The 13,593-nt window shown below is 39.0% G+C and overlaps 1 protein-coding gene across 1 annotated transcript in view; it reads right to left on the bottom strand.

The window, feature by feature from the left end:
• Positions 1-3,009: 3,009 nt before the first annotated feature.
• The window catches only part of cfap45 (cilia and flagella associated protein 45), a 33,038-nt gene continuing 22,454 nt past the window's right edge, over positions 3,010-13,593 (bottom strand). The window contains exons 9-12 of the mRNA XM_062965075.1: positions 12,542-12,655; positions 9,586-9,779; positions 7,532-7,756; positions 3,010-3,182 (exon numbers count right to left, since the gene is read on the bottom strand). Of these exons, the coding sequence (XP_062821145.1) occupies positions 3,107-3,182; positions 7,532-7,756; positions 9,586-9,779; positions 12,542-12,655 (609 nt within the window). The 3' untranslated portion in view covers positions 3,010-3,106. The remainder of the gene's footprint in view (positions 3,183-7,531; positions 7,757-9,585; positions 9,780-12,541; positions 12,656-13,593) is intronic.

Raw genomic sequence — 13,593 nt, 5'->3', positions numbered from 1 at the left:
CTCATCAAATTTGGTACAGTGGGAGATCACATTCAACGCTCTTTGCTCAACAAATTGCAGAATGTTTCCTGTCTCCTATGATTTTTGGCGAATTTTCATAACTTTTTATAATACACTATTTTTCAATATTTGAAGAAACCTGTTCCTGGTTTGAAAGTCTTATTTCCTGTTCAATTGGGTTCTTATCACTGTGAAAGTCCCTCTTCTACTTGTGTAGACTTTAACGAAACATTAAGACACATTTAGAGAATGGGCCAACGATGGTTCAAATTACATTGGTGGTTGCGCCCAGGGACAACGTCTCGGAACTCGATTCAAAAAGCAAGAACAATCCGAAATAATTCCGATATAAGAATCAAAACGATTTTTTGGACAACCCTAGTATATACATATAATATTGATAATAATATTATAATGTAATACAAGTTTGTTCCACTCTACTGTTTAATTTATCAATCTATAATATATTGTATATACATATAATATTGATAATAATATGATAATGAAATACAAGTTTGTTCAACTCCACTGTTTAATTTATCAATATATAATATATTGTATATACATATAATATTGATAATAATATTATAATGTAATACAAATTTGTTCAACTCCATTGTTTAATTTATCAATCTATAATATATTGTATATACATATAATATTGATAATAATATGATAATGAAATACAAGTTTGTTCAACTCCACTGTTTAATTTATCAATATATAATATATTGTATATACATATAATATTGATAATAATATGATAATGTAATACAAGTTTGTTCAACTCCACTGTTTAATTTATCAATCTATAATATATTGTATATACATATAATATTAATAATAATATGATAATGTAATACAACTTTGTTCAACTCCATTGTTTAATTTAGCAATATATAATATATTGTATATACATATAATATTGATAATAATATGATAATGAAATACAAGTTTGTTCAACTCCATTGTTTAATTTATCAATCTATAATATATTGTATATACATATAATATTGATAATAATATGATAATGAAATACAAGTTTATTCAACTCCATTGTTTAATTTATCAATCTATAATATATTGTATATACATATAATATTGATAATAATATGATAATGTAATACAATAGAACAATAATACAATATAATATATATTATATATTACATGTAATATTACTAATAATATTGCAATATAGTGGTATAGTACAATATAGTTATATTATTATCAATATTATATGTATATATTATATATACATATAATATTGATAATAATATTATAATGTAATACAATATTATACTAATAATACAATATAATAATATTAATTATATATTATATATTATATGTAATATTACTAATAATATAACCATATAATGATATAGTAAATTATAGTAATTTAATGCTTTATTGTGCTATGCTAGTAATATATTGTATGTTCATTTGATTTGTAAGCCGCTCTGAGTGAGAAGAGCGGGATATAAATGTAGTAAATAAATAAATAAGTAAATAAATAAATTAAATTCTTGGTGCAGTTCAGAATGTTCTTTGATCGTAAGTGAACTACAACTCCCAAATGACAAAATTATTCCCCCCGACCCACCCCACCAGTTATTCAAATTTGGGCGTATCGGATATTTGTGCCAAATTTGATCCAGTGAATGCAAATACATCCTGCATATCCTAGATTTCCTGTTTTTCCTCCACCACAGACACCCCAGTGTTTCTTACTTGATTCATAAAAGGAGCAAAATGTCAGTGATGAAGTCGCAACGAAACTAATGTTATGGTTGGGGGTCACCACGACATGAGAAGGTGGAGTAAGGGGTCGTGGCATTGGGAAGGTTGAGAAGCACTGATGTAATGGCACACAGGTAACTCAGCTGTTAGACTGGAAAACCATAAAATAATTTTATGGTTGGGGGCCAGCACAACATGAGAAACTGTATTAAGGGGTCACCACATTAGGAAGGTTGAGAAGCGCTGATGTAATGGCACACAGGTAACTCAGCTGTTAGACTGGAAAACCATAAAATAATTTTATGGTTGGGGGCCAGCACAACATGAGAAACTGTATTAAGGGGTCACCACATTAGGAAGGTTGAGAAGCGCTGATGTAATGGCACACAGGTAACTCGGCTGTTAGACTGAAAAACCATAAAATAATTTTATGGTTGGGGTCACCGCAACATGAAGAACCATATTAAGGGGTCACGGCATTGGGAAGGTTGAGAAGCACTGATGTAATGGCACACAGGTAACTCAACTGTTAGACTGAAAAACCATAAAATAATTTTATGGTTGGGGTCACCGCAACATGAGGAACTATATTAAGGGGTCACGGCATTGGGAAGGTTGAGAAGCACTGATGTAATGGCACACAGGTAACTCAGCTGTTAGACTGGAAAACCATAAAATAATTTTATGGTTGGGGTCACCGCAACATGAGGAACCATATTAAGGGGTCACGGCATTGGGAAGGTTGAGAAGCACTGAAGTAATGGCACACAGGTAACAACTGTTAGACTGAAAAACCATAAAATAATTTTATGGTTGGGGTCACCGCAACATGAGGAACCATATTAAGGGGTCACAGCATTGGGAAGGTTGAGAAGCACTGATGTAATGGCACACAGGTAACTCAGCTGTTAGACTGGAAAACCATAAAATAATTTTATGGTTGGGGGCCAGCACAACATGAGAAACTGTATTAAGGGGTCACCACATTAGGAAGGTTGAGAAGCGCTGATGTAATGGCACACAGGTAACTCAGCTGTTAGACTGGAAAACCATAAAATAATTTTATGGTTGGGGGCCAGCATAACATGAGAAACTGTATTAAGGGGTCACCACATTGGGAAGGTTGAGAAGCACTGATGTAATGGCACACAGGTAACTCAACTGTTAGACTGAAAAACCATAAAATAATTGTATGGTTGGGGTCATCACAACATGAGGAACCGTATTGATCTAAGTCTGTATCTTGAAAGCAAGACGAAACAACCACACGGGTCCAGAAATAGTTCTATTCAGAAAATACTTTTGAGAAAATAGAAAATCTAGGTTACATATGGAAATGCTACAGCGTTCCTTTATGGGGTTGCCCCGTTCAGCGCACTGAGGCCGACTCCACAAAGGCTTTGCGTTCCACTTGAGCGCAGTACTTTTCAGGGAGGCCGACGGCTCTGCAAGGAAGAGAAAAAAGGACACGTTGTGACACAAATGACCAGCCACGGCCAGAAGGAAAAGAGAGTTTAATATACGCTGACGATCGTGCCATCACCGCTCAAGCAGGGAGCTTTGAAAGGGTTGAACAGAAGCTCTTTGAAGCTTTAGGGCAGGGGTCCCCAAACTTTTAAAATTGGGGGCCAGTTCACAATCCCTCAGACCGGGGCCACTGAGCAATAATAAAAATAGCACAAGCACAAATAAAACATCCCTAACAGATGGCCTACCAGCCTCAATAATAATAATAATAATAATAATAATAATAATAATAATAATAATAATAATAATAGCACAAGCACAAGTAAAGCACCCCTGAGAGATGGCCTCCCAGCCTCAATGGTAATAATAATAATAATAATAATAATAATAATAATAATAATAATAATAATAATAGCACAAGCACAAGTGAAGCACCCCCGAGAGATGGCCTCCCAGCCTCAATGGTAATAATAATAATAATAATAATAATAATAATAATAATAATAATAATAGCACAAGCACAAGTAAAGCACCCCTGAGAGATGGCCTCCCAGCCTCAATGGTAATAATAATAATAATAATAATAATAATAATAATAATAATAATAATAATAGCACAAGCACAAGTAAAGCACCCCTGAGAGATGGCCTCCCAGCCTCAATGGTAATAATAATAATAATAATACAAATAATAATAGCACAAGCACAAGTAAAGCACCCCTGAGAGATGGCCTCCCAGCCTCAATGGTAATAATAATAATAATAATAATAATAATAATAATAATAATAATAATAACAATAATAATAGCACAAGCACAAGTAAAGCACCCCTGAGAGATGGCCTACCAGCCTCAATGGTAATAATAATAATAATAATAATAATAGCACAAGCACAAGTAAAGCACCCCTGAGAGATGGCCTCCCAGCCTCAATGGTAATAATAATAATAATAATATTAATAATAATAGCACAAGCACAAGTAAAGCACCCCTGAGAGATGGCCTACCAGCCTCAATGGTAATAATAATAATAATAATAATAATAATAATAATAATAATACTAATAATAATAGCACAAGCACAAGTAAAGCACCCCTGAGAGATGGCCTCCCAGCCTCAATGGTAATAATAATAATAATAATAATACTAATAATAATAGCACAAGCACAAGTAAAGCACCCCTGAGAGATGGCCTACCAGCCTCAATGGTAATAATAATAATAATAATAATAATAATAATACTAATAATAATAGCACAAGCACAAGTAAAGCACCCCTGAGAGATGGCCTCCCAGCCTCAATGGTAATAATAATAATAATAATAATAGCACAAGCACAAGTAAAGAAACACTGAGAGATGGCCTCCCAGCCTCAATGGTAATAATAATAATAATAATAATAATAATAATAATAATAATAATAATAATAGCACAAGCACAAGTAAAGCACCCCTGAGAGATGGCCTCCCAGCCTCAATGGTAATAATAATAATAATAATAATAATAATAATAATAATAATAATAATAATAGCACAAGCACAAGTAAAGCACCCCTGAGAGATGGCCTCCCAGCCTCAATGGTAATAATAATAATAATAATAATAATAATAATAATAATAATAATAATAATAGCACAAGCACAAGTAAAGAAACCCTGCGAGATGGCCTCCCAGCCTCAATGCTAATAATAATAATAATAATAATAATAATAATAATAATAGCACAAGCACAAGTAAAGCACCCCTGAGAGATGGCCCCCCAGCCTCAATGGTAATAATAATAATAATAATAATAATAATAATAATAATAATAATAATAGCACAAGCACAAGTAAAGCACCCCTGAGAGATGGCCTACCAGCCTCAATGGTAATAATAATAATAATAATAATAATAATAATAATAATAATAATAATAATAATAGCACAAGCACAAGTAAAGAAACCCTGAGAGATGGCCTACCAGCCTCAATGGTAATAATAATAATAATAATAATAATAATAATAATAATAATAGCACCCCTGACAGATGGCCTCCCAGCCTCAGTGTTGCTGTGTCATAATAATAATAATAATAATAATAATAATAATAATAATAATAATAATAAAGAGAGTAGGAAGAGACCCCTTGGGCCATTTAGTCGAACCCTCTTCTGCCTTTGTGCCGTGGGGGCCGGATAAATGGCTTCGATGGGCTGCATGTGGCCCGCGGGCCGTAGTTTGGGGACCCCTGCTTTAGGGGGTCTTACTGTCTATTACAGGGGAAACCAGCTGATCCCCAATCCATCTAAAACACAGACATATGCTTTCCTCAAGAACAGATCTATGCCGACGATTGTGCCATCACCGCTCAAGCAGGGAGCTTTGCAAGGCTTGAACAGAAGCTCTCTGAAGCTTTAGGTCAGGGGTCCCCAAACTAAGGCCCGGGGGCCGGATGCGGCCCTCCGAGGTCATTTACCTGGCCCCTGCCCTCAGTTTTATAATATAATATATTATATATACATATAATATTGATAATAATATTATAATGTAATACAATATAACACTAATAATAATACCATATAATCTATATATATAAATGAGTGATGGCATCACGGCGACCAACAAAACAACAAAACTACAGGCCCCCCAACCTCGAAATTTGACAACACAATCCATCATCCACGCCTCTAGGTTGATACAACAAAAAGAAAAGAAAACTAAAGTCTTAATTAGAGGGAAAGGAATAATTGTTTTTATCCAATTGCTGCCAGTTACAGGGCTAATCTCTGCCCACTTGGTCTCCTAGCAACCAACTCAGCTGAGAGGACAGGCAGACTTAGGCCTCTCTTAGGCCTCTTCCACAAATTATCTAATTTGTTTTTATCCAATTGCTGCCGCTCCATGCAGTCATCCCACATCACCTTGGAGGAGTCTACGGACAACGCCGGCTCTTTGGCTTATAAATGGAGATGAGCACCAACATGACTGCACTTAATGTCAGGGGAAAACCTTTACCCTTTACCTTAACTACCACCTATTCCTCAATACTTTATTTCCCATACCACCAGACTTCGCCACAGCAACGCGTGGCCGGACACAGCTAGTAATATTATATATTCTATATTACATATAACATCTATATATATAAAAGAGTGATGGCATCACGGCAGCGGACAAAACAACAAAAGTAAACACCCCCCAACCTCGAAAATTGACAGCACAACCCCTCATCCATGCCTCTAGGTTGATACAACAAAAAGAAAAGAAAAACAAAGTCCTAATTAGAGGGAGAGGAATAATTGTTTTTATCCAATTGCTGCCAGTTAGAAGGCTAAGCTCCTCCAACTTGGTCTCCTAGCAACCCAATAAAAAATAATAAAAAACACTAAAATTAATACAATAAAATACTATAATAACAGAAAATAACTAAAAATAATACAAGAAAATAATAAAGTCTAATAAATAAAAAATATAACTTACAGTAAAATTAATTAAAAAAAATGCAAATAACGTCAAATAAAAATTACACAACAATTTTTAACCAATACCACCACCACTTTGCCACAGCAACGCGTGGCTGGGCACAGCTAGTTACTAATAATATTACAGTATAGTGGTATAGTTCAATATAATGCTAATATTGTGCTATGCTAATAATATAATATATTGTATGTACATATAATTTGTAAGCCACTCTGAGTCCCCTTTGGGGTGAGAAGGGTGTGATACAAATGTAGTAAATAAATGCAGTAAATAATAAATAAATAAATAAATTTTAGACTTAGGCTCACCCAAAGTCTGAAATGACTTGAAGGCACACAACAACAACAACAACAACAACAACAACCCTAATTAACTTGACTATCTCATTGGCCAAAAGCAGGACTACATTTCCCATTGAAATCCTGATAAATGTATGTTGGTTAAAATTGTTTTTATTTTTAAATATTGTATTGTTCTTTCATGGTTCTTGTTCTTGTTGTTTTTGCACTACAAATAAGACATGTGCAGTGTGCATCGGAATTTGTTTGTATTTTTTTTTTCAAATGATAATCCGGCCCCTCAACAGTCTGAAGGATTGTGGACCGGCCCTCGGCTTAAAAAGTTTGGGGACCCCTGCTTTAGGGGGTCTTACTGTCTATTACAGGGGAAACCAGCTGATCCCCAATCCATCTAAAACACAGACATATGCTTTCCTCAAGAACAGATCTATGCCAACAATTGTGCCATCACCGCTCAAGCAGGGAGCTTTGCAAGGCTTGAACAGAAGCTCTCTGAAGCTTTAGGTGCTCTTACTGCCTGTTACAGGGAAACCCGGCTGATTCCTAATCCCAAGCTGAGCAGACTCACCGGAGCTCGTCCAGCTTCTTCCGCTTGATCTCGTTGATGCGCTCGCTGCGCCGGCGCGCCTCCTCCTTCAGGCGCTTGCCCTCCTCGAAGATGGCGATGCGCTCCTGGATCTGCTTCTGCTGGTGCTCTCGCACCTGGCGCCGGATCTCGTCGGCATGGATCTGCTGGAGCGTGGCCCGCCGCTCGTGCTCCTTCTGCTCCTTCGCAATCTGATCCTTCTGGATCCTGGAAGAGACACCAAAGAGGTGATGGGTTCGCTGAGAGTTGTAGGTCCTGGGACATATAGTTCACCCGCAATCCAAGACCACTCTGAACTCCACCAACGATGGAACTACCGTATATACTCGAGTATAAGCCGACCCGAATATAAGCCGAGGCACCTAATTTTACCACCAAAAAAACTGGGAAAACATTGACTCCAGTATAAGCCGAGATACCAATAAAATTACTGTATATACTTGAGTATAAGCCGACCCAAATATAAGCCAAGGCACCTAATTTTACCACAAAAAAACTGGGAAAACACTGACTCCAGTATAAGCCGAGATACCAATAAAATTACTGTATATACTCGAGTATAAGCCGACCCGAATATAAGCCGAGGCACCTAATTTTACCACCAAAAAAACTGGGAAAACATTGACTCCAGTATAAGCCGAGATACCAATAAAATTACTGTATATACTCGAGTATAAGCCGACCCAAATATAAGCCAAGGCACCTAATTTTACCACAAAAAAACTGGGAAAACATTGACTCCAGTATAAGCCGAGATACCAATAAAATTACTGTATATACTTGAGTATAAGCCGACCCAAATATAAGCCAAGGCACCTAATTTTACCACAAAAAAACTGGGAAAACACTGACTCCAGTATAAGCCGAGATACCAATAAAATTACTGTATATACTCGAGTATAAGCCAACCTGAATATAAGCCGAGGCACCTAATTTTACCACATAAAAACTGGGAAAACATTGACTCCAGTATAAGCCGAGATCCCAATAAAATTACTGTATATACTCGAGTATAAGCCGACCTGAATATAAGCCGAGGCACCTAATTTTACCACCAAAAAAACTGGGAAAACATTGGCTCCAGTATAAGCCGAGATACCAATAAAATTACTGTATATACTCGAGTATAAGCTGACCCGAATATAAGCCGAGGCACCTAATTTTACCACAAAAAAACTGGGAAAACATTGACTCCAGTATAAGCCGAGATACCAATAAAATTACCGTATTTACTCGAGTATAAGTCGGCCCAAATATAAGCCGAGGCACCCAATTTTACCACAAAAAACCTGGGAAAACATTGACTCCAGTTTAACCCGAGATACCAATAAAATTACCATAATTACTCGAGTATAAGGCGACCCAAATATAAGCCAAGGCACCTAATTTTACCACATAAAAACTGGGAAAACATTGACTCCAGTATAAGCCGAGATCCCAATAAAATTACCGTATATACTTGAGTATAAGCCGACCTTAATATAAGCCAAGATCCCAATAAAATTACCGTATTTACTCGAGTATAAGCCGACCCGAATATAAGCCGAGGCACCTAATTTTACCACAAAAAACTGGGAAAACATTGACTCCAGTATAAGCCGAGATACCAATAAAATTACCATATTTACTTAAGTATAAGGCGACCCAAATATAAGCCAAGGCACCTAATTTTACCACATAAAAACTGGGAAAATATTGACTCCAGTATAAACCAAGATACCAATAAAATTACTGTATATACTCGAGTATAAGCTGACCTGAATATAAGCCGAGGCACCTAATTTTACCACAAAAAAACCTGGGAAAACATTGACCTTAGTATAAGCCAAGAGTGGTAAATTTCAGAAACAAAAAAAGATACCAATAAAATTATATTAATTGAGGCATCCGTAGGTTAATTATTATTATTCCTTGTATTATTTTATTATTATTAAAAGGATACATAAGCACATTTACGTTGAAGAAGATGAGAATAATGATTTAATCAGAGTTGGACAATCTTATCTTAAATTAGAGTGTTGACCCCGCCTCCTTACCGGACAATCCTCTCGAACTCGGCTCGGTCCCTTTGCACCTGGACGGCCAGGTTGTGCTCCTTCTGGGCCACCTGCTCCAGGCGGCTCTGCTTGAGCATGGCTTCGGTCTGCGCCTTTTTGTGGGCGGCATCCTTCTCCTTCCGGCGCCATTCTCGCTCGGCCGCTTCTTGGTTGCGCTTGGCCCGGAGGGCGTCCTGGAAAGAGAGGAGGGCATCCTACTAACTATATCACTTTTTCTGCGTACTTTTTTGGACCGTGCGGAAGGAGCTCTTCGGCACCTCCTTCCTAAACACCTCCTTCTGCACAGTCTCCGTCGAGATATATAACACTGTGTAACCCGATTTCTGTTCCATTTCCTAATGGGTTCTATCATATAAACATTGGAAAAAGGATTCAAGATAAGGCCTTTTTTTTATTGAAGAGTTTTATATACAATAATTAAAAGGAAAGCAGGAAGGGGGGGAGAGGAAAGGAAAAAAAAAAAGAGGAAATGGGGAAGAGTAAAGGGTAAGTTGTTTATCTTCCATTCTCCACGCTTCGGATTGTCAATTCATATCAAATCTTCTTTTCCAATTCATCTAGGGTGGGTTTATTATGATTCCTAGCAGTTCCTTCTGCTAGGAAGATAAGGCCTTGAGGTGCAGGTGTGTTAGGCACGATGTCATGAGTGTCGTGGAGGCCGTAAATCAGTGGTTCCCAAACTTATTTGGCTTGCCACCCCCTTTCCAGAAAAAATATGACTCAGCACCCCCTGGAAAGGGGGCGTGGCTTAGATGGGTGGGTGTGGCTCCTGCTCAAGAGGGCAGGGCTGAGCCTCTCCCCTAGTCCAAGAGGCAGGGCTGGGAGGGGGAGGTGGGCAGGGCTGGGACTGGGATGGGCGGAGTTACGAGCTCTGAGGCAGGGCTGATGTGATGTCTCAGGCACCTTTGGCCCATGACCCCGCAGCCATCATAGATCAAACTGAAGAGGACTTGGGCTTTCTTCCATCTCAGCAAGATTCCGTCCCTTTCCAGATGTCTCCTGTTGACATTTCTGTGCCAGAGCCAATTAGGGATGCCCTTGAAACGGAGCCTGGTTCTCCGGAAAGTTTGGTGTTTGATAGAAGGGCTTTTCTCAAAACAGATTGCTCCCAAAGACAGAGTTTAAGGAGAAGCATGAGATTAGCGGAGAGAGGCGACTGTGGCTAAATCGGTTCTCTCGGGAAGTTTCAGGGAGGCAGGCATCTGGTGCGATTTGAAAACAGCTCCGTTCTCTGGGAAGATTTGGGGAGTCAAACACCTGCTTGGGGGAGCTCTTGAACTTCAATAAAAGTTCTGCACTGAGTTTCCCCTGTTGCGGTGTCAACGTGACTATTGAATGAAGAACATCGTCTCTTGTTCCTGAGCTTCCAAGCAGCCCACTGGCGCGTTTTTACTCACGAGTAGTCTGGGAGTTGCGTCCCACTCCTTGCCAAGTTTGGACTGCGTTTTCAGATCCATCACGAAATACCTTGCCTAGCCTTGAATCCTTGTTCTGGATTTTATTTCAAGAATCTTCCTGCGAAACCTTGTTCTTTCTCCTCTCAAACTTCCAAAGAGTTTGAGTGTGTTTCAGTTATTTGGATTATAGACTTTGGACTCTAATACTGGACACATAACTTCATTTTATTGGACTAATTTTGATCTTTTCTAAAAAGTCAACTGCTTGATTATATACACTGCTTAATTTTGTTTAGAACTTTTATTGAATTAATAAAGATACTAGATTGTTTATTGGCCTCCGTGTTGGTTTCCAGTGTTCACGCTGCTTAGGGGTGTTACAGCTGAGAATCTATCTCTGTCCTGCGGCACCTGCCAGGACACAGGGGGCGGAGCTAGAGGAGGGGGCGGGGCCTCTTCCCAAGTGCCTGACAGGGCTGGACATCTATACTCTGCCCCCATGTTCTAAAAAGCATTTCAGGGGAGGTATAGAGGCTCAGCCCTGTCTCAGGCTCTTGGGAAGAGGCCCCGCCCCCTTCCCTAGCTCCGCCCTCTGTGTCCCAACAAGTGCCTCAGGAGAGGAATAGAGGCTCAGCCCTGTCTCAGGCTCTTGGGAAGAGGCCCCGCCCCCTTCCCTAGCTCCGCCCTCTGTGTCCCAACAAGTGCCTCAGGAGAGGAATAGAGGCTCAGCCCTGTCTCAGGCTCTTGGGAAGAGGCCCCGCCCCCTTCCCTAGCCCCGCCCTCTGTCCCAACAAGTGCCTCAGGAGAGGTATAGAGGCTCAGCCCTGTCTCAGGCTCTTGGGAAGAGGCCCCGCCCCCTTCCCTAGCTCTGCCCTCTGTGTCCCAACAAGTGCCTCAGGAGAGGTATAGAGGCTCAGCCCTATCTCAGGCTCTTGGGAAGAGGCCCCGCCCCCTTCCCTAGCCCCGCCCTCTGTCCCAACAAGTGCCTCAGGAGAGGAATAGAGGCTCAGCCCTATCTCAGGCTATTGGGAAGAGGCCCCGCCCCCTTCCCTAGCTCCGCCCTCTGTCCCAACAAGTGCCTCAGGAGAGGTATAGAGGCTCAGCCCTGTCTCAGGCTCTTGGGAAGAAGCCACACCCACTCCTCTAGCTCCGCCCCTTGTGTCCTAATAGGTGCCATCACCGCCCCCCTGGATCTCTCCAGTGCCCACTAGGGGGCAGTAGCGCCCACTTTGGGAATCACCGGCTTAAATTAAGTGTCTTGCTTCAGGCCTTTCAAAGGAGATCGGTCTCCTGTTTATGATTCCAAGTTCTTGGTTGATGTTTCGTCAATGTATAACTTTGGAGAAACTACCGGACTCGAGGAAGTGAGTTCCACTGCTGAACAGCTCTTACCGTTAGGGAGTTCTTCCTAACATTCAAGTGGAATATGTTTACCTGGAATTTGAATCCTGGTCTACAGGGCGGCAGAAAACAAGCCTGCTTACTCAATGCCTTGTGTCCTCTTATGTATTGGGAAACGTTCCCATGTGTCACGCTACCTGCTCCGCTTGGTGGTCCTGGGCTTTCTCTTGCATGGCCCGCAGGCGGGCGGTTTCCATCTCCTTCTCGCGATGGATTCTCTTTTGCTCCTCCTCAAACTCAGCCTCTCGCGCCTAGGAAAGGACAAAGAACATCTGCGTCTTAATGCGGGGACGTTAATTCAATTGAATTTACGACACCATAAAAAAAACTGTCGGCGATCAAAGAACAAGGAGGAAGTACTACGACCAAAAGGACTCGCCATCATATGGGTGAAGCGAGAGCTCCCCCGGTGGCCAGACTCAAGCACAACCTCCCGAAGCTGAAGTTGGAAAATGTTGAATTATCTACTTGCGTATAAGCCGACCCGAATATAAGACGAGGCACCTAATTTTACCACAAAATAACTGGGAAAACCTTGACTCCAGTATGAGCCGAGGGTGGTAAATTTCAGAAATAAAAATAGATATCAATAAAATTACATTAATTGAGCCATCCGTAGGTTAAATGTTTTTGAATATTTACATAGCTAAGACTGTCCAACTCTGATCAAATCATGATTCTCATCTTCAATGTAAATGCCCTTACGTATCCTTTTAATAATAATAAATAGAGTACAATAATAAATGTAATAACAATAATAATATCAGAGTGAAATAATAAATGTATTAATAATAATAAAAACAGAGTAAAATAAATTTAATAGTAACAATAATAGAGTAATATAATAAATGTAATAATACCAATAAAAATAGAGAAAAATAATAAATGTACCATATATACTTGAGTATAAGCTGACCAGGACCCTCACTCGAGTATAAGCCGAGGAGGTATTTTTTCAGTCCTAAAAAAGGGCTGACAAACTAGGCTTATACTCGAGTATATACAGTATATATATATATATATATATATATATATATATATATATATGTAGATAAAATTAGCATAGCTAATAACTAGGCTTATACTCGAGTATATACAGTATATATATATATATATATATATATATATATATGTATGTATGTAGATAAAATTAGCATTGCTAATAACTAGGGGCTTATACTCGAGTATA

This window comes from Anolis carolinensis, unplaced genomic scaffold (assembly GCF_035594765.1).
Source record: "Anolis carolinensis isolate JA03-04 unplaced genomic scaffold, rAnoCar3.1.pri scaffold_14, whole genome shotgun sequence".
Classification (NCBI taxonomy): domain Eukaryota; kingdom Metazoa; phylum Chordata; class Lepidosauria; order Squamata; family Dactyloidae; genus Anolis; species Anolis carolinensis.
The sequence above is the reverse complement of the archived record's forward strand: the minus strand, read 5'-3'. Positions and strand labels throughout refer to the sequence as shown.